The sequence below is a fragment of the Chionomys nivalis genome, chromosome X, assembly GCF_950005125.1.
Source record: "Chionomys nivalis chromosome X, mChiNiv1.1, whole genome shotgun sequence".
In the NCBI taxonomy this organism is placed as follows: Eukaryota; Metazoa; Chordata; class Mammalia; order Rodentia; family Cricetidae; genus Chionomys; species Chionomys nivalis.
The window spans coordinates 94,554,976-94,582,911 of record NC_080112.1 but is presented as its reverse complement, the minus strand read 5'-3'; the positions used below and the strand labels follow the sequence as shown (position 1 = coordinate 94,582,911).

The following is a 27,936-nucleotide window of genomic DNA, read 5'->3' as shown; positions in this document are numbered from 1 at the left end:
TTTCCCTCCCCCTCCTCCCACACATTGCCCCCTCCCCCCACTCCCCTCCCCCATGTCTCTACACTTGTACCTGTCACAGACAGTGGTCTCTGGCAGGAGACACAGCACTACTCTGTCCCCTGCAGCAGCCTGAGGGCTTCTTTTCAGAGACCACTACCCGAGTGATGACAAGGAATCTCGGGCTGAGTCAGCTGGGAACAGAATTGGAGTGTATTAGGCAGACCGTTTCACGTCGATTTGAACCTGAGTGAGTGTAAATAGAAAGAAAGGTGCTCGGGAAAAGGATACAGCACAGCCAAGAGCATGAGTTTGGGCTTCTCAAGAAAGCATCCCCCTTGAATGCCTTAGTAGTGCCTGAATATAAAATGTTACAGCCTTTTGAAATTATATAGCTTGAAGTGTTTCAAAAGAAACACCTCTACTCTGTCTCTTTCTCCTTTTCGATAAGTGAAATAATGGAATGGCTCTGTAGGAGCCTTGGGTAAGATTGCAACCTGATAAGGCAAAACCAGGGGTTCTGCAGGTTACACAGGGTCTTAAGACATGCCTTTTATTGTGAATGGGCTAAGTTATTGTGAGATTCCATAACAGTTGAAGGCTTATAGCAGAGACCCCCTTAATTTTCCTGCCCTGTTATTCTGCCTCATTAATACTTCACTTACTGCTTATTCCTAGGGGACTTTAAGATCCCATTGACTTCCCTCCCCTACAGCTTTAAAACTGTTCTTAAAGCATAAATGCAGGCTGGCCTCGAACTCACAGAGATCCGCCTACCTCTGCCTCCTAAGTGCTGGGATTAAAGGCGTGCAGAAGGGGAGGAAGGGAGGAGAGCAGAGAAAAATATATAACTCAATAAAAACAATTTAAAAAATATATATATATGTGGGGGTTGCGGATTTAGCTCAGTGGTAGAGTGCATACCTAGCAACCACAAGGCCCTGGGTTCAGGCCACAGCTTTGACAAAAGCCATAGATGTATGCACATCACTCCTCTATCTAAATTGCTCCAGTGGCTCCTATTATTCTTAGGTTAAAAGTTTAAGCTAAAAACAAAGAAGATAATGCCTTACACAATTTTGCCTCATTCTCTACCCTTTAATCTTTGTTAAGTATTCATAATGTAGTCATGGCTTAAAAGTAACTTCCAGCCAGGCATGGTGGTGGCGCACGCCTTTAATTCCAGCACTTGAAAGGCCGAGGCAGGCAGTTCTCTGTGGGTTCGAGACCAGCCTGGGCTACAGAGCTAGTTCCAGGACAACCAAGGCTGTTATACAGAGAAACCCTGTCTCAAAAAAACAGAACAAAACAAACAAAACAGCACCACCAACAACAAAATATACACATACAGAACAATAAAACAAAAAGTAACTTCTGGGGATAGTTGTCTTTGTATTGTTAATCTCTCATTTCTCAATACTGTCATGCAGTGTATTCCAGAAACATCTACATTCTCAGAAATAGTCAAGAGGTATTGTTTGTAGACATGCAGCAGAGTATATATATTTGCTCAATTCCTCATGTCCTTACAAATGGCTCAGCATGAAAATTTCTGTTGTGATTTTCCTCTACTCCATGCCTCTTCTTGTCTGCTAGAATCTGCATAGTGTTTCCAAGATAATGAATGTTTCCTTCTATCTTGCCATTTGTATGCACAAGGACCTTCAGTTCCTCTCACTCAGAAGATCTGATCCAGAACTGAAACCTGACGATTTTTGTAAAAGTTCCTTCAGATAAGTCTGATTAATCATCAGATCATAAGAATTGCTGACATACATAAAATGTACACATAAAATTAGCAATAAATAAATGGTTATGGAAACAGAGTTTAGAATCAAATGGATATGGGTTCAATTAAATTTTGACTTTTACTATTGTGTGTGAATTTGGCAGCTTACTTAGCTTTTAAATGTGCATGCTTCCTCACTTACAAAATGGAAATAACATCTACTACATAACATTGTGGTAGGGAGAAAATTAGATAATTTATGTAAATTTTCATTTTTATGCACTTAGTATGTATGTATATATATATATAGCATGAATATATATATACTCTCTATATTAAGCATTCCATAAACGGTAGCATCATATTGTCATTATAAGTCCTTCAGTCTCTCATTCAGCATGTATTTTATTCACTATGTATCTAACATTGTTTTAGGAACTATAGAAGAAGATATAATGGCACAAAAATGGATCCTTATTTCTGGGTTTCTTAAAAGTAGTTGAAGAGATGAGCCCAAGGATTTAACTCAGTTGGCAGAGTGTTTGCCTGGCACCCACAAAGTCATGGGTTGAACCCCAGCACGTCCTAAATTGAACATGGTGGCACATGCCCATCTTCCCAACCCTCAGAAGATAGAAGCAGGAGAATCAGGAGTTCAAGGTTATTCTTAGCTGTTTAGCAAGTTCAAGACTATCCTGGGATACATGAAACCCTATCATAAAGAAACAAACAAACAAATAAGTGAGAAAGAAGATAAGAATTAGTTTGGGACATAACAGTATTTATAATGAAATATAAATATTGTAAAAGAGAAAATAATGAATAGTATTAGCGGGAAGGCATTCATCCAGCATGTTGGTTTGGGTTTGTAAATTAGCATGAAAAAGACGTAGAAAAACAATCTTAAACTGCTCTTACCAAGCCAGCAGAGGACTACTTTGATGCTGTCTGCCAGATGGAAAATGATGCAGAGAGGAAAAAATCCTGTATTTACTTCTCAAAATTAAGACAGAATGGAGGAGTGTGTTTGAGGGGTGAACATATGTGTATAAATATGGTTTAACTCTTAATTGATTCCTTACGATTAAAATTGAAACTGTTTCCATTGGAAAGGCAGAAGTGTGGTATTTTCACTTAGAAGTGATTTATTTTTACCTCGTTAAACCAGAAATCAAACATTAGATGAAGGTTCCAAGCCTATTTTGATGTATATTGATGTATTTTTTTTTTCTTTTCAGGGTCGCTATGGCAACTGCATCTTCTCAAGTTCTGATTCCAGACATTAATTTTAATGATGCTTTTGAAAACTTTGCTTTAGATTTTTCCAGAGAAAAGAAACTATTGGAGGGGCTAGACTACTTAACAGGTGTGAATGTACTGTGCTTTCCTTCCCATTTTATTTAATTGTCTTTCTGTACCCTTTTAGTCTAAAATAATCTGAAAAGGAAAAGATTTACTATGAGAATTTTTACATAAACCTTTACATAACACATACATCTTTTCAGAAAAGATCAGGTATGTTCAGGGTGGTATAGTTTTAGCCCACATGTACCTTTATAGAAACAATATCTTTTGGTTCATGTTACATAAAAGAAAAGCGGATGTCTGGGAGGGGGCTGTGGCTCATTGACAAAGATCTTGACCAGTATTTCATATGGATCAGTCCTGGGTAGCAACAGAAAGAAGAGTTTTATCAAAACAAATTTGTCAAATTTGTTTCTTATTAAGTATCATATTACTTCCCTGAGCTGTTAGGACTCAGGATTAGTCTTCCAGACAAATTTTTCATGTACCAAATTGGTGTCAGAAGTGACAGTCTACATTTGTTAAACTGATTGGAATAAAGACTAAAAAATACCCGTGAAGAATACAAAGAAAGTAAAGGATGAAACCAGCTTGTTAAGAATGCTGGTTACCTTCAGGATTACTCAATGGTCATTTCTTGAGAAAAATATACACACAATAACCTTGTTTGTAGCTATATTGTTATGATATCAATGCGGCTATTACTTGTTATCTATTTTATCCCAGACACTATATATTAATTTTGTATTATTATTCTTCCTAACAAATCTTTATGGTAATGCCCATTTTAAAGTGGGAAATTCTTATTAATTAGCATTTAAATACTGTCAAATGTCTCTGAAAAGATTATTTTGAAATCCAAGTAACAAGAAAAAAACTATTTTGCTTTGCTATCTACATACGTGCTTTCCCAGGCACTTTAGAAAGGCGGAGAAGTCATTGCAATTACTTAGTCTTACATATTTGCCAAAAGTGGCTGGGGAGGCCTTGAGGTCTCAGTACAGAGCTTCAGTCTGCATGATTCTTGTCAAAGTTTGTTTATTAAGACACTTTCTCCAGAGCTGAGGGTGTTGCTCAGTAGTACTGTGCTTGTCTATCATGGGCTTAATCCCAAAGACTGGAAAAAATAATACAATAACAAAAATTCCTACCTCTTCTGAAGAGACAAGGTATTTCCTTACCAGTTTCTTTATGTTTTTTTCAGCCCCAAACCCACCATCTATCCGAGAAGAACTTTGTACCGCCTCCCATGACACCATTACAGTCCACTGGATCTCGGACGATGAGTTCAGCATCAGCTCCTATGAGCTTCAGTACACCATATTCACTGGCCAGGCTAACTTCATCAGTAAGTCATGGTGTAGTTGGGGCCTGTGGCCAGAGATAAGGAAATGTAAGGAAGCAGTAAGCTGCTCAAGATTGGCCGGTGCGCCACGAGGCAAGTGTTTGCAAGACATGTGAGGTTGTTTAGTATAGACTTTCATAGACAGTGTAAGCTCCCCAGGATATTGTAAAACATTACTGGTGGCTGATAAGCTGGTTGTGTATTTTCTTGCTGGGTAGTCACTGGGATCAGTCATAATGGTTTATGTAATCCTTAGCCTTTTCTAAATCCATACCACTCCATTGATCCAAAGTGCTGTTCAATAACATGTGTGAACTTCTCTCTCTCTCTGCGTCTCCTTCCATTTCATTATCATGATCAAATTATGTTCAAAGACCATTCCTTCCTTTCATTACCTATTTGTGTCTATGAACATGTAGATCAGTTTTCTGCCCTGTCATTCTTCTCTTTACTACTTCTGCATTTCCAGAAATAATTCCAGTAAATATGAAAACATGACAGGGCCAAATCAGTGGTTCATGCTGATAATCCCAACGTGGAGGGGGTTAAGATAGTAGAATTGCAATTTCAAGACCTGTGTCAAAAAGCAAACAAAAGGCAGTATTCGTGGGCCATAGTTAAAGATGTTCCAAAGACTGCTCTTCAGCCTACCTGTTAACATGATTTCACCTTCTGCTGAACTGGAGCTAGACCAGGCACAGCAGGAACTTAACTGATTGACACTTAGTAGGCATTGAGCAGAAAGGTCCCCTCAGTTTACTGGAGGGAGGAGGCTATGGGGAGAGAAAGCAATGGAAACTGTAATGAGTCTTTTTCTGTCCTGCCAGACAACTCCCAAATAATGTCACGGAGACTTGTTATTAATTATGAAAGCTTGGCCTTTAGCTTACTTGTTTTCAACTAGCTTTTACAGCTTAAATTAGCCCATATTTTGATAATGTGCATTCTATCATGTGGCATTACCTCACTTCCATCTTGCACCTTCTGTTTCCTCTCACTTCTCGCGGAGTCTCCCATGTCTTTATTATCTCTTCCTCCTTTCTCTCTCTGCCCAGAAGTCCCGCCTCTACCTCTTGCCTCGTTCAGCTCTTTATTAAGCCAAACGCAACAATATATCTTCACACAGTGTACAAATATCCCACAACAGGAAACAAAACAGAATCAAAGCTGAATCCAAGCAGTTGCATTTGCAAAGCTGCACATTAATATTTTCTTTGACTTTGCACTTTGCGTTTATGTTCTTCTTCACAGACCAACATGAATAGACTCTTCTTTCACATAAACCCTCCTTATGGGCTTTTTCTTTTCTTATTTGGCGACAATTCATGGGCAGAATTCTGTTTTGTGACAGAACTAGGAAGGAGAGACAAGGGGATATTTGGGAAAAAACATTAAAAAATACTTGCCTCATGAAGTTCCAGCCTAAGGCACTTGGTTCATGTGGCCATATGTTTCTGGGCTTCTCTTCAGATTATGAAGTCATAGGCTCTAAGACCTTACTATAAGTCTCCTCTTCCAGTTCACTCTGTAAGTTCTGGAAGCCCATGTCAAAGATAGGAACTGTCCTTTCCCTTCCTGATAGAGGAAGAACAATTATCTCCCAGAAACTAAGAACAGGTCTGAGAACTGACAAGCCTAAAAACTGTCTCCTCTGGTTTCAAAGCCAGAGTCCTTTGTAAATGAAGGCCTAAGGGGTTTCTGCTAGTGCTACTAATGCTAAGGTTAATAGCATCTTAGAATTCTAATCTTCCCTTCTAACAGACAAGTAGATGTCTCTGCTTGAATGTTGCTAATAAGGGCGTGCTCATTTTCATGAAAACAGTCCATTTGATTTTTGAGCAGCTATGCATTATTTCCAGTACTTCCTTGGAAGGGGCCTGTTTCTCTTGGTAAATAATGAGGACAGAAGTAAAGCCATGTGTGCACTCTGCTTTGCCGTCCTCACACTCTCATTTAGTCCTCAAGTGCTCTTCTAAAAGATATTATATTGATTCCAGTTTTATATGTGAAGAAATTGGTGCTCAAGTTAAGTGAGTTTCCCAGGGACACAGAACTCCAAAACGATGGGACAAGATCAGAACCTGTGACTACCAGACTTCAAGCTTGATGTTCCTTAATTAATCATTTTGTGCCTCATTAAGAAGCTTATTCCATCTTGTACATAACAGTTCTTCAGGCATTTGGGGTAACTCATATGTAACTACTAACATTACGTTTTTATGACTCAGCATCTTTGGTTCTTTTGATGCTCCTAGTACAATGTGCTCTTCAGACCCTTTCTCAGCATAGCATTCCTTTGATGGGCGATCTTCTGTCGGGTAAAGTGCTTTTCAAATGTACTTTGTGTCAAAAGTGAACATAAGTACTCCAAAAGTGGTTTGACTTTCCCAAAGGGTAGATAAATTATGTCTTTTTTTTCTCCTCTGAGACAGGGTCTCTTATAGTTCAGGCTGGCCTTGAATTTACTGTGTAGCAGAGAGTGACTTTGAACTTCTGACTCTTCTGTCACCACTGCCTGAGTGCTAGGTTTATAAGAATTTACTACCACATCTGGTTTTATGTAGAGCTGGAGAAGGAATCTAGGGCTTTTCTTCATACTGGACAAGCACTCTACCAATGCAGGTGTGGCCCCAGTCAATGGAGTATGTTTCTTGTGCATAAGTTGCTTCCCTCTTGTTCTGTACCTTTTTGGCAGCCACAATGACTACCGAATGCTCCCAAGCATAAACTTAACGAGAGTCCTATGTTTGATAATTTCTATCTCCACTCAACTCAAAGTCAACACCTTTGAATTTATGCCTATTACGTCTTGTCTTGTTACCCTTGACTCTGTATCCCATCATGCCCAGATCCTCTCAGATCTGTTTTCTACTTTTCAGTACATTTGATTTTCCTCTCAGCCTGACATCTGTGCTTTTATACATTGGCAGAAAAGTTCAGTAGGATAGGCGCAAGACCCTTGCAGCAAAAATTCAAATGGCAAGGAGTAATTTTTTTTTACGTGACTCCTCCCTTTGTAGCCCTAGCTGGCCTGGAACTCACTCTATGGACAAGACTGATCTTGAACTCAGAGATTCCCTTTTCTCTGCCCCCTAGTTACTGAGATTAAAGGCAATGGGCAACCATTTTACTCGAAAGAACTATTAATGAAGACTCAGAGCTCCAGTCAGTCAGGCCTGCCCCTGCTGAGTGAACACTAGTGCTGAGAGCTACTTTCTCTTAAGACATTTTTCACACTATCATTATCTAGAAATCTACCCTTCCTTGCTCAGTTGCTTGCTTCCTTGCTGCCCCCTTTCTCTTCTCCCCCCCCCCTTTTTTTTGAAGCAGGAACCCTGGTTAACCTGGGGCTCATAGCAATTCTCCTATCTCAGACTCCCAGAGTAGTTACGTCGAAAGAGGTAGCTCTCCCTCCTTATTAACTTATCCCCTTTATTTTGAGCTCTCCTGTGACCTCTTCTAAGTTTTAAATGATCACAGACAATAAGGTTTCAGGCCATACTCTGAGGTGAATGAGAATTCCAACAAGTGTTTGTCTTCCTGGTTACTCTGTTATATTTCTAGTTCAGTGATTTTTGTATTACAAAGACTTGGACATAACCTCTGTCTGGTCAGGCAGTCTGGAGCACATCGCCACAAAGCTAGAATTTCAACTCTTTATCTTTCCACCGATTCAGCCGTCTCCACCACACATGTGTGCATGTCCTGTTACTTAAATTTTCCTATTTTGGCACTTCCCTTTGAATAAGGGGTGTGCTTTCATTACCACAATTTGCTTGTAGGTCCCACCACACCAAGTCTTACTGAAAACCACAGAATTGTATATTTAGCTTTATAAACTCAGGAATGGTAGCGAGGGAGACAGTGGAGAGGGTAACGTGTGAACAGCTGAGTTCAGTCCCTGGCCCCTGTGTAAACATATCTCAGCCCAGTAGCACAGCTGCAATGCCGGTGCTAGGGAGGTAGAAGTGGGTAGATCCCTGAGGCTTGCTGGCCAGACAGCCTAGTTTACTGGATTAGTTCCAAGGCAGTGAGAGACTGTCTCAGACAAAAAGATAGACAGTGCATGAGGATTGACACCCAGGCTTGTCTTCTGGCTTTTCTTTCTGGCCTTCACACACACACACATGCACACACATATGCACGCGCACGCGCACACACACATGTTCGTGCACACAAACAAAATAGGAATGATTTCAAATTTTAAAAAAATTGCAATACTAACACAAAGAACACCCTGTAGTTCTTACCCATATTGGCAGGCTATTGGTATTTTACTCTCTCATCTGTTACCATTGACTCTGTATTTTCCGAACCATTTGAGAGTAAATTTGCATCCATCACTTCTTTTCACCCCCTAAATTCTTCAATGTAGATTTCCCAAAAGGAAATGTTCTTTACACTTGATTGTTTTTGTATTTGACAATTTCATACATGTAAACAGAGTATTGTGATTGCTCTTACTCACACCCTCTTTTAGTTCACATCTCTGTCCACTCCCTTCATCCTGATGAGGGCCTTTCCCAGAATCCTAACTTTTGGTTTTGTTTTGCGATCCATTTCGTTTAACAAGAGACGTCTGTATGACCATTAGATTGGAATTGTTCATCTAAACCCTGTGGGGGCATTAGCAGGTATATACCTTAAGGCAGTGATTACCTCTCTCCCTGAATCTGTCAATATCAAATAGTTTATCAGCGAAGGCTAAGGTTCCTGAACTTTCCTCCATTCATGTCTGACTGGTGATAGGCCCATCCTTTTGTTGTTTTGTTTTTTGGGTTTGTTATTTATTTATGTTTATTTTATGCATATGAACCTATGCATGTGCACCATCCCTGTTGTTCCTGAAGCCAGAAGAAGGCAGGAAATCCCCTAGATCTGCTGTTACAAGGGTTAGGAGCTCTGACAGGCCCATTCTTATGCAGATTCGGTGCAGGTATCCACACCTGCTGAGTTCTTGTTGCACAGACTGAGTTTTGTAAGGAAGATGGCAAGTCACAGCCCTGCTCCCTATCTTCTGGCTCTTATATTATTTCTGACCCCTCTTCTCCATAGTTCCCTAACCCTTTATACATCTGTCAACTTTAAGAAACTTAATATCAGAGGTATGTGGATTTCTGTGAGTTCAAGGCTAGCCAGGAATACATGGTGAGATTCTATCTCAAAAAAAAAAAATTTAACAACCACATAATACTTTTATATAACTCTCCATTTGCATTCCAGGTTTGATAATTAATTCGATACTATTCATTATAATATATAAATATCCCAGCATTGACTTTGATAATCTAGGATTTAACATTACATTTAATTATCGTATATTGGGCTTTCTTTAGCCTGGCAGGCTTCCTCAGTCCTTCTTTGTCTTTAATAATCCTTGTTGTTTAAAACAGTGCCCATTTTCTAGGTGTGGTAATACACATCAGTAATTCCAGGTGAAGGATTATAGCTCAAGACCAGCCTAGGCTACATAGCACGTCTATATCTCTTCTCACATTGTTTCTTAATTCGGATTTATCTGATACTTCCTCACAGTTATATTCAGGTCATGTGTTCCTTGCTGGAATAATGTGTAGATGATAGAATATAATAATAACAGTATACTTCTTAGGATATCATATCTGGATACACGCAATGCCCATTTACATTACATTCTTGGTACTAATTTTGATTATCTGACCATTATGTTACCTGAATCATTAAAATTATGTATTTCTGTTTTTTTTTATGCTACCAGTAAGCAATCTGTATGGTGATGCTTTAAAACAAAACAAAACAAAAAATTCCGCTTCTTCGTCAAACCCATCTCAGCCCATTCTTACCCCCAGCTAGGCATCAACTGATACCTATACAGTCTTCATATGATGATTGTGAAATGACCGGTTTCCTGCTGCACACTCTGTCCCACACTCACAAATTGTCACTCAATATTCTTCTGTGTAGCAAGAGCCTCTCTATTTCATCTTTTTTATTTATTCATCAGTGGAGACTTGTGGATACATTTTTATCAATAATTTAGAATTCCTTAGTACCTTCATTTTTCTTGTGTAAATGTCCCGGATTTAGCCATTGAGAGCCTTTCAAGGCAACTCCAGGGTTTGTGTGATATTCTTCTATTCCTTTTGTGAGCATTTTGTTTTGCTTTCTGGCCTAACAAAAAATACTGACGACTCTTTTTAACTTTATGCTGTCCAAACCTTCAAGTCAGCTATTTTCCCAGGAGCCCTGTTTACTTTTAGTAGGACAATTATATTAGAAAGTAAAACCTTAGTAATATGCACACACACATATCCACTCACATCATATACTAAATTGTCACCCTTCTGTTGCTGTGATAAAGGACCATGACAAAGGCAACTTCCAGAAGAGTTTCTTTGGGCTTATGGTTCCAGGGGCTTAGATGTCTATGATGTCATTGATCCAGAGCCTATGAAGGCATAGTTAGGGTATAGCAGCAGGAGCATCAGGCTGATAACTCACACCTTGAACTGAAACAGGAAGCAGAAAGACTGAACTATGAATGGCATATGACTTTTAAAAACCTCAGGGACATATTTCTTCCAGTCACACCTCCTAAACCTATCCACACAGTCCTACCAACTAGAGATCGAGTATCCAAGCATCTGAGTCTATGGGAAGCACTCTCATTAAAACCACCACATATACATATGTATATAATCTACATATGTGCACATCTGTATAGAAATGGAAGTATGTATAATTGCCTGTTAGTATCCAGGTGAGATTGGTTTATATGACCTGCTGAGGATCCCAGAATCTTTCAAGGCTCAAATCCCTACATAAAATGGTGTAGTGTTTGCATACAATCTATAACCATCTTCCTATATACTTTAAGTCATTTGTAGAATATATTGCTTTATAAAGTATAAATTCTATAAATCGTTATTCTATTGTTTAGGGAATAGTATGAAAAAAGACCATACATATTCTATGCAGATATAATTTAGAAAACTGTGTTTAGCCTCAAACATCTTGGCATATGCAGGGAAGCTATACCTGAGGTTGAGGAATCATGAATTTGAGGACAGTCTCTTTCTATATAGGGGATTTCTAGCTAGCTTGGGCTACATGGTAATGTCCTGTCTCCAATCTTTGAATCTGTAGTTTGTTGGGGCTGGAAAGACAGCCCAGTGCTGAAGAGTACTAGCTGTTTCTACTGAGGACCTAGCATAATTTTCCAGCACTCACATAGAAGCTCACAACTGTCTGTAACTCCAGTTCCAGGGGATTTACACTCTTTTCTAGTCTCTGTGGCTACTGCATACACTTGGTGCACACACACACACACACACACACACACACACACAATAAACACCCATAAAATAAAAATAAATAAATCTTTTTTAAAAAAAAAAACACCTTAAAAATCTGCTGGGTCGTGGTGGTGCATACCTTTAATCCCAGCACTTGGGAAGCAGAGAAGATCTCTGTGAGTTCAGGGCCAGCCTGGTCTATAGAGTGAGTTTTAGGAGAGGCTACACAAAGAAACTCTATCTTAAACCCCCTCTCCCCCTAAAAATCTGTAGTTGATCCAATCCTTGATTGCAAAACCCACAGATAAAGAGGACTAACTGTAAATATTTTAGAAGTCATACAGTGTTGTGTGAGAGGCTTTTGCTGAACACACACACACACACACACACACACACACACACACACACACACCCCTACCTATCCCAGAAAGGGAACTCAAAATAGACAAAATCCAGCTTGCTGCACCACTGTGTTTTTATTGGAATAGCTTATAAGAATATGGGTAAAAAGTTACTTGAAAAAGCAAGGATAGCTCAAAAAGGCAACTTTATCACCAAAAATCCCACTACCACATGGGTCATGGTTTAGGAAATTTGCAACCCTGGAGCTCTCAGCAGCACAATTTGCAGGCGGTTCAGTGGTTTCTCCTCACCTGGGCTGCTCAAAGTCTCCTCCCCCAGTAGTTGTTTACTCCTTCTGGAAAACTGGGGGAGGGGCCTTAGAGAATCTTCCAAGTTTCATTTTCCCAGAGGTGTGATGGCTTTGTTTACCTCCTGGGTCTCATGAACCTCCTGCCTTCTCCTGGAGGGAAAGTTTGAACGAGGGGGACATTGCGGGATACCATGCAAGCCGCATCAAGTTCATTCCTTTCTCATTCATCACCACAAGCTCCCTCTTGCTTTCTCTCATTCCCTATGCTGCATGCTCTTTTCTCCACGGCGAGACTCTTGAGTCTCAACAGCATCGGTGTGTGCTTGCTCAATCCTGTCATATGTCTATCATATTTTTAGAATTGATTTGCTCGGGGGCTGAGGATGTAGTTGCTTGGAGGAGCACTTGAACAGTTCTCCCCTCAACTGTATTTTTTATGGTCAGTATTCCTTTAAGATGCAGTGGGTTTAACTTGTTTCAGTTTGCCTTTAGCCCCATCTTTCCTATTTTTGTTTATTGATTTAATTTTAACCTTTTGAATTGATGTGTATTTTTCAAATTTGAAATGAAAACTTACTGATTTATTTAATAAAAAGTTCCTTAAAAGAGAAAATATGCTAAAAAGTATATTCAGAGAATTACCCTTTTCTCTGGTATCCCTATTACCTTCCTAAGTGGCCAAACTTATTATTTCCTAGGTTATACTTACTGTGGTTATTGTTTTTGTAAATCCAAGAAAATGTAATATGGTTTATTATTTCTATTTCCCTTGAAAATACTATATACTATATATGGTCTTTTATAATTAGGGTTTTCAGTTGGCTGTATTTCCTGGAACTAATTCTCTGTCAGCTTGGAGAGAGCATCCTCCTTGTTCTTTAAAAAAAAAAAAAAATAGGGGGCTGGAGAGATGGCTCAGTGGTTAAGAGCATTGCCTGCTCTTTCAAAGGTCCTGAGTTCAATTCCCAGCAACCACATGGTGGCTTACAACCATCTGTAAAGAGTTCTGGCGCCCTCTTCTGGCCTGCAGGCATACACACAGACAGAATATTGTATACATAATAAATAAATATTTAAAAAAAAATAACTTGCTGGGCGGTGGTGGCGCACGCCTTTATATTTATATGGCACACTTGGGAGGCAGAGGCAGGCGGATCTCTGTGAATTCGAGACCAGCCTGGTCTACAAGAGCTAGTTCCAGAACAGGCTCCAAAACTACAGAGAAACCCTGTCTCGAAAAACCAAAAAAAAAAAAAATAATAATAATAATAGCTACATGGTACTTCACTGTGAAAAAATATTTGTAGCTGCTTTATAAAAAACTTTTGGGAGACCCTGTAGTATCTTCTTTGTGATAAAAGTTCTGTGGTTTGTTGCTCATACTGTCCAACGATAACACAGGCCACAGCTTTGTTCTAACCCTTCTCCTTTTTCAACAAGAGTCATTTACTATCTCAACCAAGTTGGGCTATTTCTATAGTATATCTTTTTGTTTCCTATTATGATGGTTGTTTGTCTGTTTGGTTTTTATTTGATGTTTTGAGATGGCCTTGACTGAGCTTAGAAATTGTTCTATAGCTGAGGCTGCCCGTTAGGTCATTGATTTTCCTGCCTCTACTTCTGAGGCACTGGGATTACAGGCGTACCACTGTGCCCAGTTTACGATTTGCTTTCTAGTTCTAATTTAGGCCTTTCCTACCTAACCTCAAATTAATTTTAAGTCTCCTGATCAGATCCCTTGTAAAGTAGTCATAACAAGATATCTAATTTCTGATCTCACTAAGTCCTTCATTAGAGGCGTATTATAATGACTAAATTTTGTCTTCATTTTCCTTGTCCTTTCTTCTCCATTTTCAAGTAGAATTGTGTTTTAAAATGGTATACCAATTGAGAAACAGATAACAGTAGAGAGAAAGAAAAAAATAATAACCAACAGAATAGATTCGTTTTCCTGAAAGCTAGCCAAATGCTTGCTTTAAATCACATATATTTCCCCCCTGTTTAAGTTAATATTTGTAACCTAAAGATTATTTTCAAAAGCAAAAGCATTATTGAGACCGTTTTCCATGCTTGGAAAGAAAAAAATCTTTTGGACAGTAATATAATTGTGGACCACATGACCCCAGAAGAATACAGGAATCAAGCCATGAAGAGCTAAAAGCCTGTCCTATCAGAGCAAGCAGATCCTGCCCTGGTTTGTCATGTCATCTTGACTTCTTTTGGAATCCAGAAATTTTAGAAAATTCAGGTGCAGAAGAGTTGGGAAAGCAGAGTAATATAGCTCTGAAAACCTCACCATCATACAGGGACAAAGGCTATATTTGGCCATTCGCCAACCCCCTCCCCACCACACACCGTGATACAGTGCACAGATCACTGGTGTAGGAGAAAAAGATCACAGGGTTCTACTTTGAGCACCAAGTATGACCATGGGCGAGTCACTTTCCTTCCATCCTTGTTTGCCCTGTGAAATGAAGGAAATTCATGCCTAGGTGTCCTTTCTGCTCCGAGCTTTCGTGTTGCTGAGCTCTGTACAGGAACTTTTCCGTTCCTGCAAGGCCGGGCTGAGTTTGCACAGAAAGGCCAGTAACTGTGAGGATTCTACCATTTGGAATAGTGCCCATTCTTGTGTTTTTTGCCAAAAAAAAAAAAAAAAAAAAAGAGAGAGAGAGAAAGAGAAAGAGAGAGAGAGATAAATTAGCCTTGGTCAGTGGTTGCTAGATGCCAGAAGCCTGGCACAAGTCTAAGTGTGTGGCAAATAAATTAATAATGGAATCATAAGTACTGGTTCCTCTCATTATATCTTTCAAGGCTCAGAAGAAACAAAATGAATTCACATCGGTGGGTTATGATTGATTCTTGGTATTTTTTGTTGTTGTTGCTTTAATCCTAGGTTTTTTTACCTATTGATTGATGCCTTCATTTTCCCCCACTTCACAGGCCTGTATAATTCAGTGGATAGCTGGATGATTGTGCCCAACATTAAACAGAACCATTACACAGTGCATGGCCTCCAGAGTGGGACACGCTACATCTTTATTGTGAAAGCCATAAATCAAGCAGGCAGCCGGAACAGCGAACCCACCAGACTGAAAACAAACAGTACGTTGTAGAGATTCTAGAACGAAAGACCCATTTTCCTCTCTGGGCCAGGGAGGCCAATTAGCCCGAGAGACTCCGATAGTAATGTGTGAGAACAGTAGCAGCGGGTGGGGGAGCTTCGCTGTTGTGAGCTTTGTGTATGGGATTTGCTGGTGCCCACAGCTGTTTGTGGACTAAGATATAGAGAATCGTGTGTGGCTCGGAAAGAAATTAGGGAAGGGTTTTTATCTGCCCTCCACCCCTGTCTACCATGCTTAAAGAGTATTATTAATGATGGTCTACAAAGCTGTACCACAGAGAAGCCGTACCTGTTAGGAATGCTCTTGGTCACAACTGATGGACTTTAACAGGCATTTCCCAGTAGCTTAAGTGAATAGTGGTCTTTGCTTGTCTGTCTGTTTTTTAACTGCCTGTCATACATTGCAAGAAGTTTGAGGGTAGCCTGTTGATGGCTAGTATAGCAGCTCTGAGATCTTGTGGAAGGCTGGAGCTCCTTCTTTATGTCTTTGCTTATCCACAAGGCCACCAGATAACCAGTGCAGCTGCTGATGCTCTGTTTCCCTTAAGACAGGAAGAAGAAGAGAAAAGTTGGTAATCTTTTAATCAAGAAAACAGAAGCTTAACTGGACATTTCTTCCAATCTGTTTGACTTCAGCTTTCTTCTTATTAGCTATCCTTGTAGCAAGGAAGGCAGGAAGACTAAGAGAGAAAAATAGAAGAAAGTGGCGCTGTATTAATTAGTACGTGGTGTCTGTCACAGAAGCATATTGTGTACTAACGCTCTGGCCACAGCCAGGACCTGGGCCCTGGGACAGTGCTTTTGCCATATGGTTGTGAGTTGCTGCAGTGAAGCAATGCTAGCTCTCATCATCGATGGTGGAGCAGCCACTGCAGCAAAGTTGCCAGATTCTATATACACCCTAATTTCAAGAAAACCAGTATCTCCTGTTGCTGAGCTCTTCTCAGTTTCTTTTCTGTTCTGAGCAATCGCCTCATTAACACAGAGACTTTCCTACCTCAACCTTTGCAACATTCTTTAAAAGCTACCCAAATCCCAACGCACTCACTGAAATAAACCAAGAGGAAGTGAGACTTTGCTTGGTCCCTTTTAATTTCATAATACATGATGGGAGCACTTTATTAGCTCCCATGTGCTTGGAATATGGCTTCCAGCAAAAGGCTGATATGAGAGACGGACATTTTCCACACAGAGGGAAAATAATGCCTGCATGAAGGCTATTTTGGCACGGGGGGTGGGGGGTGACTTACAGTCAAATTGTGTCATCTTGCCTACTTCCTTAATATAATCCAAACTGCAGCTGACCTGCCCTTACTCGAGGATCAACATCATATTGAGGCTCCTCTGTTAATGATGATCCTGGAGGGGAAAGGCACAGTTCTTAAATGCTTTATCATACTTCCCCGCTTTCTTCTACCCTTTTCAGGCCAACCCTTTAAACTAGATCCCAAAATGACTCACAAGAAGTTGAAGATCTCTAATGATGGATTGCAGATGGAGAAGGATGAGAGCTCTCTGAAGAAAAGCCATACCCCGGAGAGATTTAGTGGAACGGGGTGTTATGGGGCAGCAGGAAATATATTCATTGACAGTGGCTGCCACTACTGGGAGGTGGTCATGGGTTCTTCAACATGGTGAGTGGATATTTTTTTCTTTCCTCCCCCCCATCTTCTCTACCGTTAGGTTCCCAGGAGATTCCGTTCCACAGCACAACTAAAATAACAATAAGTCAAAGTTAAGATGTACGCAATAGGAACCAGTCCTAGAAAACTTGGCTGACTTTTAAAAGATAAAATCATGGGAAATATAGTGAGCTAGGCGATGGGAAATGATGTATCACTGTAATTGCTGGCTCTGCAAGCTCCGATGATGTTATCATTATGTATGTAAATGTAATTTTTTAAAGGAACAAGCACATAGTCACTCATAAGTCCTAAAAAATGTCTATCACAGCTCATATCATTCCTAAGTATTTTTCTGTCTTCCCCATGGTCTCAGGTATGCAATTGGCATTGCCTACAAATCAGCCCCGAAGAATGAGTGGATTGGCAAGAATGCCTCCTCCTGGGTCTTCTCGCGGTGCAATAGTAACTTCGTGGTGAGGCATAACAACAAGGAAATGCTGGTGGATGTGCCTCCACAGCTGAAGCGGCTCGGGGTCCTCTTGGATTATGACAACAACATGCTGTCTTTCTATGACCCGGCTAACTCTCTCCATCTCCACACTTTCGATGTGACCTTCATTCTTCCAGTTTGTCCAACATTCACAATCTGGAACAAATCCCTAATGATCCTGTCTGGCTTGCCTGCCCCAGATTTTATTGATTATCCCGAGCGGCAGGAATGCAACTGCAGGCCTCAAGAATCCCCCTATGTGTCCGGGATGAAAGCTTGCCATTAAGTGTCAAGAGAGCATGTAATTCACTGGCTCTCCAGTTCAGCACTCTTCCCCTCCTAAGTCTCCATTAGTGTTCCATATGAGATACAAAAGAAAGTTCATTGGAAGCACCCGTCCTAAATAACTAGATATTGTAGATTTAATTTTTGTGCATTAAAGCTTATGTTTGAATTGATGTATTGAGTTACTCAGAACAAATTATCTGAATAGTCTGGGTTCATGCCACTGGGGAAGAATTTTAGAGACTATCTCTGTCATCATTGGAGAATTAAAAATTCCCAGTGATTTGGGAGTATAAATGATACTGGAAGGAATTAGCCTTTCTAGCAGCGGCTAGTTTGACCAGGTAGAATTTGCACAGTGTCTAATTATTGCATATTATATGTTAATAAACTAACAATCGAGGTGTTATGAGAATATCATACATGTGTATATATAATATATAAAATGACTGAATTCATTTTATGAGCAAAATGACGTAGTTCATTTTATCTATTACATATATACAATAAATCTTAATTTGTTCATTTAAGTGGGAAACACATTGAGAAGGAAAATAAATTATACTGTCCATTCTTATTCCCGAGATGAAACATCACAGTAGACTGACATTGTTCTCTTCCTCCCTTTGTAGCCTTCCTTTCTCCCCTCTTGTCACACATACAAACACATGCAATCACAATGCAAGAAGTGAGAAGAGCTTTTGGTTAGATTAGGAGAGATCTGTGGACAAGATGATATAATAGATGCTAATGCTACATTGAAAATTGATTCCAGTAGAAGTGTGCCATGTAGCATAATTTCATTAATATTATTTAATAGAGATTTATTTGAATTATTAAAAATTGTCATAGAATATTTCAAAGAAATATAGTTTTGTTACTCTCAAATACATAGTTATTAGACTTAAGCTAAAAAATAGAGTTCCTTAATGGAGTTTCTTCAGAACTCGCCTTACTTGGTCAGTAAGAATAGTGTTACAGGTTCAACAACTCTATGAATACAAATGTATTTTCAGATGGAGCACTCCTGAAATGCTATTTTCCTTCATAGGATCAATACTCATTCTTTTGTGATTTTGTTTACGTTATTCACTCGCTCAGCATCCCCTTCATGACAAATAGCACAAATCCCATCCTACTTTTCAGCAGACTAGTTAAAGGAAATTGAGCTTCATGGCTTGTGATTTCACCAATTATTTTGCAGAGATTGGAAACGCCAGAGAAATAGAATCTTCTCCCAGGAGCAAAGTCCACTCCTTGGCAGTCGTAAAGTGATTACGGCTGTGTGGCTATAAAATGACAGTAGTAGCCATTACCTGGGTTGTATGTAGCCTCGACGCAGTGTCAAATGTTTGCCCCTCTTTCTACCAACATGGCAGATTCTTATTTATTAATTTGTTCAATGAACTGTTAGATGCCACACTACAACTGCAAGAGTGCACATATTACTAAAATTCAGTCCTTGCTGCCAAATGACTCACTCTTACGCATAAGAGACAATATATCGCTGTAAATCTCACCTAATAACACTTATGGAGTGTTTGCTATCTACCATGAGAAGCAAGATCAGCGGCCAGACAAAAGAAAAGGCTCAGATTTACAAGTCAAGTGGCAAAGTCAGTTCCTTTGACTTTAAATATCATATGTACCTTATGGCTCATCAGGGAATAGGCAACCCCGGTACAGCTTAGCAGTGCTGGTAACAAGCTCGTGGTATTAGAAGGCTCCCAGCCTTGAGATTGAGATAGTCCTAGCTTCTCTGCCAGCTAACTAGCAGTGTGACCTCAGGAAAGCACTTCTCCGAGCCTGTTTCCTCTTCTGTAAAATGATTTTATTTTATAAGACTGGTGCGAAGGTTTATAAAGGTAGTGTATATCAGTTGCCTAGCACGGCACCTGGCATCCACTATGTGTGCCACCAACATGCCCAACACTAGTCATTTGGTTTTTGTGCCCTTTTAAGTTTTAGTTCTAGGAACAAAGCTTTATTCCCCATTCTACTTTTGACTGCAGCTGGGACTACCTTTCCCTCAGTTAACTAGTGACCTCCCAAACTGGCATATGTGGCCCTCTGGGACACTCCCCTGGCACACTGAGCACCCCCTCTCAGCAATAATCACATTGTATGATAGTATTTCTCAGAAGGTCATTTTCAGAAGGCCCATTTTAGAACCACCCTCCATGATTTGTTCCTTGAAACAATTGATACTTGGCTTTTACTCCTGATATATTTAATTACACTATCTGGGAACATAAAAAAAAACCCTTAGATTTGTGACAAACTTCTCAGGTTATTCTGATTCACACAAAAGTTTAATGTATAGTAATTCTCTTTCCGGTTAGAGTGGGAATACTTGAGGGTAAGGACCGTGGCTTTTGTTGTTGCTGTAATTTTAAGACCCAGCACAGTGTCTGGAGCAAAGTAGTTGCCTGACTAATGCTTGTTGAAAGAGCGTACGAATGAACAAATGAATAACCAAAATTGTTCTGTTTGACTGTAATGTCCGCTAGTGGTATTTGTTATTCTTTGACAAGTTGGTTACTTATTTAGTCTGTATTGATATTAGTTTGTAGATGTACAAAAGAACATTGTTCCAGATTGGCAGTTATTATGGAGAATTGTCTTTGGAGCAAGTGGTATCATGTTCCCAATAACATTTCATGTTTTCATGAACTTCAATGAACCGTATTGTTCTTTGAAGGTAGATTTAAGTTTTCATTATAGGCATAGTTAAGCCTACTGAAATAGGCTACTGAAATATAAACTGGGAAATTAAATAGGGTTTGTGGTAAGCAATGAAGCTTGACTCTGAAATCCCAACTTCTGAGGCACGTAATTGAAATGCCTTCCAAGAAAGAACGTGGTGATGAATCACTCAGAGGGCTATGATGGGTCCCAGACATTTACTTCAGTAAACTTAAGGACTTTCATAAAATACTGGCAATGGCAGGGACCAGAGGCTACCTCTAGCTAAAGCCAGTTGCACAAACAGAACATGACCTACATTTAACATCATAAGGAAATGTGATTCCATAAACGTGGTCATTGTTGCTTTACTTGATCTAACTATTCAGAACTTTTTCTCCTAGAGAATTATTTTCTGTCTGCAATTTATGCTTGTTTCCACTTTTTCTATTGTCTTGTTGAAGAAAGCACAAAATAAAACTAAGCTTGTTTTGAGAATACGGAAGAAATTTTAATGCCACATTGATGTTCTTGCTACTTGTAAGAGTAACTGCATCTGGCTGTGTTTTTATTATGTAATTCCATTGTGTGTCTTTGGATGCAGTGAAGTTCATATTGCAGCAAATATCACTTATACATGCTTTTCAGCTCAAGCATTCTAGGTGAATTCTCTCAGCTTCCATGGTTTACATATTTGTATATGACTACCTGGATGGATCAATTCATGGATGGACTATTTAAATAAGCTCAGAGGCTGAAACCCCTTTCTTTCAAGGAATGGAGAATGTGAGGCAGGTAGACATAAACCACTCCCACAATTATTTGTAGCTCCTGAAGCCGATTCCAGCCTGACAGCCACTGGGCTGTATTTGGCTGTGCATTACAAGTTGGCCAGACTTACTGCTATCAGGTCAGGCGAAACTGCCTTTTATGGTGTGGTCTGCCAGCTTCAGAGATATGCTGTGTTATTGTTATTGGCTAGAATATTTATTAGACTATTGTTGGACTATTTTTTATCTAATGCTTTACCCCAGGCTTGTTTGTACTGGGAGCTCTGGACGAATAGTTTCTCTCCTAGTAATAGAAACATGAGCATCTGTGGATTACACAGTCTCACCCCTCTCTAAAGATCCCAACCCATCCAAAATGCTATATTATGAATTAAATAAATATATATGTATTCATGAGTTGTTGGATGTCTCTCATTGTAGCTTATTGGGGAAAAGACTAAACGAAAGATGGTCATGAGTTCCCAGAACTAGGTATGTGGCTCAGGGAGTGTGTGTGTGTATGTGTGTGTGTTGTGTGTGTGCACCAATAACCATGTAATTGGTAGAGATCTCAGTAAGTAAAGATCTATGAGGTTTTAAATTTGAGGTCCAATTATGAAGACTTTGGTTTTAGGAGAAGACTATAGTCAAAACATCTAAAGAAATAAAGATCTAAGGTCCATGATTCATGAATCATGAACATGATTCATCTAGCTTCAGATATTGCAGCAGAAGGCAAGAATTAAAGAACAATTAACCTCCCGCTGCTAGAATCCATTAGGTAAGACCAGAAGATGATCACAATTAAGTAAGATGACTGACTTACTGTTAAACATCTGGCCTGGAAGAGGACCTGGGATTTGACATATCCTATTCAGCGTTGCCATTGCATGGAAATGAAAAGGCCATGTAAACATGGAGTGAACCAGTCTAGGAAGTAGAGAAATGGCTTGAAGAAAATGGTCAGACCAGGGATGCATAACTCAAAGGCAAAAGAATTAATACACAAAGGAGACAAGAACTTGAAACACTATGGTTTTAATGGCTTATTAGTAGCCTAGATGACTACCAAATATGAAGCTGTTGTTGTCTACAACTAGGGTGTGGATAACATGTGTGTGTGCACGCGTGCGTGCAAGAGAGAGAGAGAGAGAGAGAGAGAGAGAGAGAGAGAGAGAGAGAGAGAGAAAGATGGATATTTGGAAAGGCCAGCTTCAATCAGTGTGGTAGCAGAAAAAGCAAGGGTCTTTCATGTCCCTGTCGTTCCCCCCCCGCCCCCCCCCCCGCCTAGGAACGGAAACAGTCAGAGTGTCAATGAAGCTGAACCATACATAACAACATATATGGCATGGTAGCTAATGAGAATGGCTTTTTCTCTATGAAATTCCAGGCATGGAGGATCAAAGTGGTCTTCTTATAACTGCTGGGCACAACATACGAATATACACTTGTGACTTGTTTGGTCTGGTCATTTCAGAAACATTTACAGACCGGGCAGTGGTGGCACATGCCTTTAATCCCAGCACTTGGGAAGCAGAGGCAAAAAAAAAAAAAAAAAAAAAAAGAAACATTTACTCCATGGCCCTGCTGCAGCAGGGTCAGTGTTGATGTACATGGCTCCTGTTTCCACCAAGGGCCATGCCAGTGCCCAGGATCTGGGTTGCCACCCGAAGCCATGTTGGTACCTGAGGGTCATATTGTATGTAGCCTAGGCCCATACAGATACATACAGAGTGGCCTGCTCTGCTACCCGGTATCATGGTGATGTTTGGGTCAGAGCTGCAGCTGAAGCCCATGTCTGGGTGTGTGGTCTTACAGCAATCAGGGTCTGTGTTGATGGCCGTGGCTCCTGTTACCATCGAAGGCCATGTGGATGCTCAGGGTCTGGGCTGCCACATGGGGCCATGTTGGTGTTCAAGAGCTATGCAGTCACTAGGGCTATGCTGATCTGAGTAGTCTGTGCTGCCACCTGTGGCCATGGCGTTGCCCAGGTTCGAGCTACTGCCAAGTGGTATCTCTGGGTCTGAGTTGATGTCCATGGCTTCTGTTACCACCAAGGGCCTTACAGATGCCTGGAGTCTGGTCAGCCACCTGAGACTATGGTGGTTGTTGAGACCCGTGCTGTGACCGGGGCCCTACTGATCTGGGTAACTTGAGCAACCACAGGGGTCATGGTGATACCTAGAACTGAACTGTTACCCAGAGCCATGTCCAAGTTCATGGTCCTACTGCAGCTGGGGTCTGTATTGATGTCTGTGGCCCATGTTAGCACAGGGGGCATCAAAACCATGCATGATGAAATCTGGAGGCCAGGCCGAGCGGGCCCTGCCCTTTGCTGGCCTCGAGAAAGCTGCCCCTGTCCCTCTCTGGACATTGCAGCAAGAGATCTGACTCCGACTCTCATGGAAGAGCTGGCCGCAATGACCTGGACACCAGAGAGCTGGCCCCTTGCACTCTGAAGAGATGGCCCCACCCCTTACTACAAGCAAGGGAGAACTGGCCCTGCTGATGTGAGCCTAGGAGACCAGGCTCCACCCATCACCTGAGGGGCTGGCCCCAAAGCAGGGTCTGAGCTCAGTTGTCACCCAGGTCCACATCCAGGGGCTTGGGTTGACCCACCCTAACATCTACCCCATTTATGACCTCCTGGAGCGTGTGAAGGGACTTGACCTGAGGAGCTGGACCCACAGGACCTTTATAACTTGAGGAGTTTCGGGGACGGTCCGGTAGTCATGGTATGCCAGAGGCCTTGAAGCAGACCAGTGACTCCTTGCCAGTGACCACTGGCAAGCAAAGCTGATGGGACAGGCGGGTATGCTGTACAGTGCACCTTAGGTCCCAATGCCACCCAGATGAATGGGGAGGGTGAGAAAGAAAAAGTGGGTTTTGTTTGTTTTGTTTTGGTTTTAATTTTTAAAATTTTTCTTTTGTGAGGAGGAAGGTTGCAGGAGTGAAGGGCAGATATGGAGGGACTGGGAGGTGGGTGGGATTGGGGTACATGACGTGGCATTTCTAAGGAATCAATAGAGAAATTATGCTTAAAAATTTACTCTCTGATGAATATCTTGCATATCACCATAGAACCTTCATCTGGCGATGGATGGAGATAGAGACGGAGACCCACATTGGAGCAATGGACTGAGTTCCCAAGGTCCAAATGAGGAACAGAAGGAGGGAGAACATGAGCAAGGAAATCAGGACCATGAGGGGTGCACCCACCCACTGAGACGGTGGGGCTGATCTATTGGGAACTCGCCAAGGCCAGCTGGACTGGCACTGATGGAGCATGTGATCAAACCGGACTCTCTGAACGTGTTGGACAATGAGTGCTGACTGAGAAGCCAAGGACAATGACACTGGGTTTTAATTCTATTCCATGTACTGGCTTTGTGGGAGCCTAGCCTGTTTGGACCTCACCTTCCTAGACCTGGATGGAGGGGGAAGGACCTTGGTCTTCCCATAGGGAAGGGAACCCTGACTACTCTTTGGACAGGAGAGGGAGGGGGAGTGAGGGGGAATGGGGGGAGGAGGAGGGGAGTGGGAGGAGGGGAGGAGGAGAAAATTTGTAATAATAAAAAAAGAAAAAGAAAAAAAGAATTCACTCTCTATTAGGTTCCCAGCACTCTTTCCATTACTGTGGGGAGATACTAAGATGAAAGCTATTGCTAATATTTATAATAGAGTGTGCCATTCAATAATTACCCCTTATTGTTTTAAATCTCTGCATTTTATGAATTATTGGTAATTGAGAAAGGAAATATTTCTAGACATACATAGATGAGAGTAGAAGCTCTTACCAAGATACAGACTTGTGCATAGTAGATTCTTAGAAACTGTTGTAAAATAAAATTAGAATACAACCCGATCAGCAAACTGACATGAAGGCTACCCTGTCTATTTCAAGGTTTGTTTTTGGTAACTTTAGCACCACCACGTATGCAATCTTTATCAGGCCCTGACTTCTGACCCAACACTCCCGTGAGGTTTTCTTAACATTGTTATTGAAAACCGGGCTCTTTAAATTCAGGAAACAATTAGAAGGATTGATAAATTACTTCCCAATAATGTGCTAATGGAAGACTGTCGGCAACTTATATCCCTACTGTATGTATTAATACCATCAAATTAACGGGATCTAGACTCATAAACATCTGGATATGTCTATGGAAGTTCCTAGATGGGGTCAGTAGAAGTGGGAACGATCAACAAAAATCTGGGCAGCACCATTCTGTAGTATGCTGCGGTCTCAGACTAGGACAGCTTTTATCTTTCTGCTTTCTCATTGTGGATGCAATGGGACCAACTGCCTCCAAATTATGCTGACATGACTTCTGCCATAGTAGACTGACTATACCTGTAAGCTGTGAGTCAGAAGAAACCCTTTCCTGAGTTGCTTTTATCACAACAGGAAAAAAAAAGTAACGAATGCTCTTGTAAACTATGTTCTTTCTTCTCAGAAACCAGGGAAATAGTAACAAGGACCTTCAAGAGACAATTCATTATGTAATTCAGGGCTCACAAGGTGAGGAGGGAAATTTTGAATTTTCAGATTTTATTTATTTAGTTGTTGCTTTATCTATCATCTATCTATCATCTATCTATCTATCTATCTATCTATCTATCTATCTATCTATCTATCTATCTATCTATCATCTATCTATTTGGTTTTTTGAGACAGGGTTTCTCTGTAGCTTTGGAGCCTGTCCTGGAACTAGCTCTTGTAGACCAGGCTGGTCTCAAACTCACAGAGTTCTACCTGCCTCCACCTCCCGAGTGCTGGGATTAAAGGCGTGTGCCTCCACCGCCTGGCTGAATTTTCAGATTTTAAAGGGTCAGCTGAAGCCAGATGTGGTGGCATATGCCTGTCTTGAAATCAGCCTGCAAAAAAGAAAACAGTAAATCAATCAATCAGCTGATAATGTGGTGGTGGGCTTATAGTAGACACATTTTGGAACAAAAAGGATCTTTTAAATGATGGAATATAAGTGCAATCTCTGGTGTCTGTGAAGCTGGCCTCCTCTCACACCGCACTGGGGATCTGCTACTTTCCCAGTGAGATTAGAAAGCCCAGAAAATGGAACTTTCCCTGCGATGTAAGCTGGCAGGAAACAGCCCATTATAATTTACATGTGTTTGTTCAGCTCAGCTTCTTCAGAAATAAAAGAAGGTGCTATAATGTACCAGAAATGTGAAATTTATAGCAGTAGCTGTCAAATACACACAAGGCAAGGCTGAGTTCAAGGCCGGACAGATGCAGTGGTAAAGATACAATGGAAGGCTTTTCAGATTTGGTGAAAGGAAACATCAGTTAAAAAGTATAGCTTCTGGTTGTCCTTACCCCAAATACCAGGAAGAATGCTCTCCCCTCAAAAGGCCTGAGGACTTTCGTGTATGTTGGAGAATGTTCCATTACTTAGAAGTCAAGTCTGCTTACACTATGGGTTGGCTTTATATTCTAGGATCTATTCTGAAGAAAATGATTAGAAAGCCTTGGGTCCCATCAGAACCCACATGTTTGGAAGCAAAGTGAAGTGACTGATGATGACAGCTTTCCTATGGAGACGTAAGGAGGCAAATGCAATATGGGCTTGAAGCAGTCTCCCCCAGACTCCCATTCTACTGTGCTCTGGGAAGAGAATTATAGGCATTCTTCTAAGATTCAGACTGGCTGTGGGCCAAATTTGCCTACAGAGCCTAGTTGGATAGTCGCAAGGACTCCAGAGTGGTGGGGTAAAGCCTTTCTTTGATAAAGGTTTAATTTTCCTGCGATAAAGGTGGGAGCCACAGGAAGCAAAAGGAAGTAAAGTCGGGGTCTGCTGAGGAATTTTTGCACTCCTTCCCTTCTGTTGATCTTCACACCTGCTCTTTTGTTATTGCCCGTCCCTATAGAACAGCAGGTAGGAATGGACTGAGAACTAAAGGAATATCCAAATATACCAAAACTGAATCCGGAAAGATTCAGTACCAAGGCCAGAGAATCACAGGGGCCAAATGTTCTGTCCTCTGGTTCTTAAGTTTTCAAGTATAAATTGTATTGCATGAATAATATTTTAATATTTATCTATTCTCTCTCTCCCTCTCCCCCTCTCTCTCTCCCTCTCCCCCCCCCTCTCTCTCTGTGTGTGTGTGTGATGAATGCAAAGATACTTGTGGAAGTATCAGTGTCAGATTCCCCAGAACTGGAGTTACAGAGTTACAGCCTATTGTGAACTGTCTGACATCGGTGTTGGGAACTGAACTCTGTTCCTCTGGAGGAGCAGCAAATGCTCTTAACTGAGGAATCTCTCCAGCTTATGCATGAATATTTTTTAAAACAAAACTTTTATCATAATTTGTGTGTGTGTGTGGTCTACATGTGTCATGGAGCACATGTAGCTCTCAGAGGATAAATTGCAGGAGTCTGTGCTCTCCTTCCACCATGTGAGTCCCAGAGACCTTAGACTTGGTGATAGGAATCTTTACCCATTGAGCCATCTTACCTGCCCATGGATAAATTTTACGTTTGGGGTAATATATTACTATCTAGGCCAGGTTTAGCTCAAACTCCTGAGTGTCCTGAGTCATTCTCCCCAAGTGTTGGTATTACAGATATGTCTCACTAAAATTGGTCTTTTAAAAATAACATAATTCTTTATTGATTCTTTGGGAATTTCACATC

At 40.8% G+C, this 27,936-nt stretch overlaps 1 protein-coding gene across 3 annotated transcripts in view; it reads left to right on the top strand.

Annotated features, from left to right (window-relative positions):
• Positions 1–21,674, top strand: part of Mid2 (midline 2) — a 99,619-nt gene extending 77,945 nt beyond the window's left edge. For 2 of the 3 annotated variants that reach the window (XM_057759665.1, XM_057759664.1), the window contains exons 6-10: positions 2,965–3,092; positions 4,236–4,469; positions 15,243–15,404; positions 16,850–17,057; positions 17,422–21,674. In XM_057759665.1, the coding sequence (XP_057615648.1) occupies positions 2,965–3,092; positions 4,236–4,469; positions 15,243–15,404; positions 16,850–17,057; positions 17,422–17,824 (1,135 nt within the window). In that variant the 3' untranslated portion in view covers positions 17,825–21,674. The remainder of the gene's footprint in view (positions 1–2,964; positions 3,093–4,235; positions 4,470–15,242; positions 15,405–16,849; positions 17,058–17,421) is intronic. The other variant, XM_057759666.1, reaches the window with a different exon arrangement.
• The last annotated feature ends 6,262 nt before the right edge of the window (positions 21,675–27,936 follow it).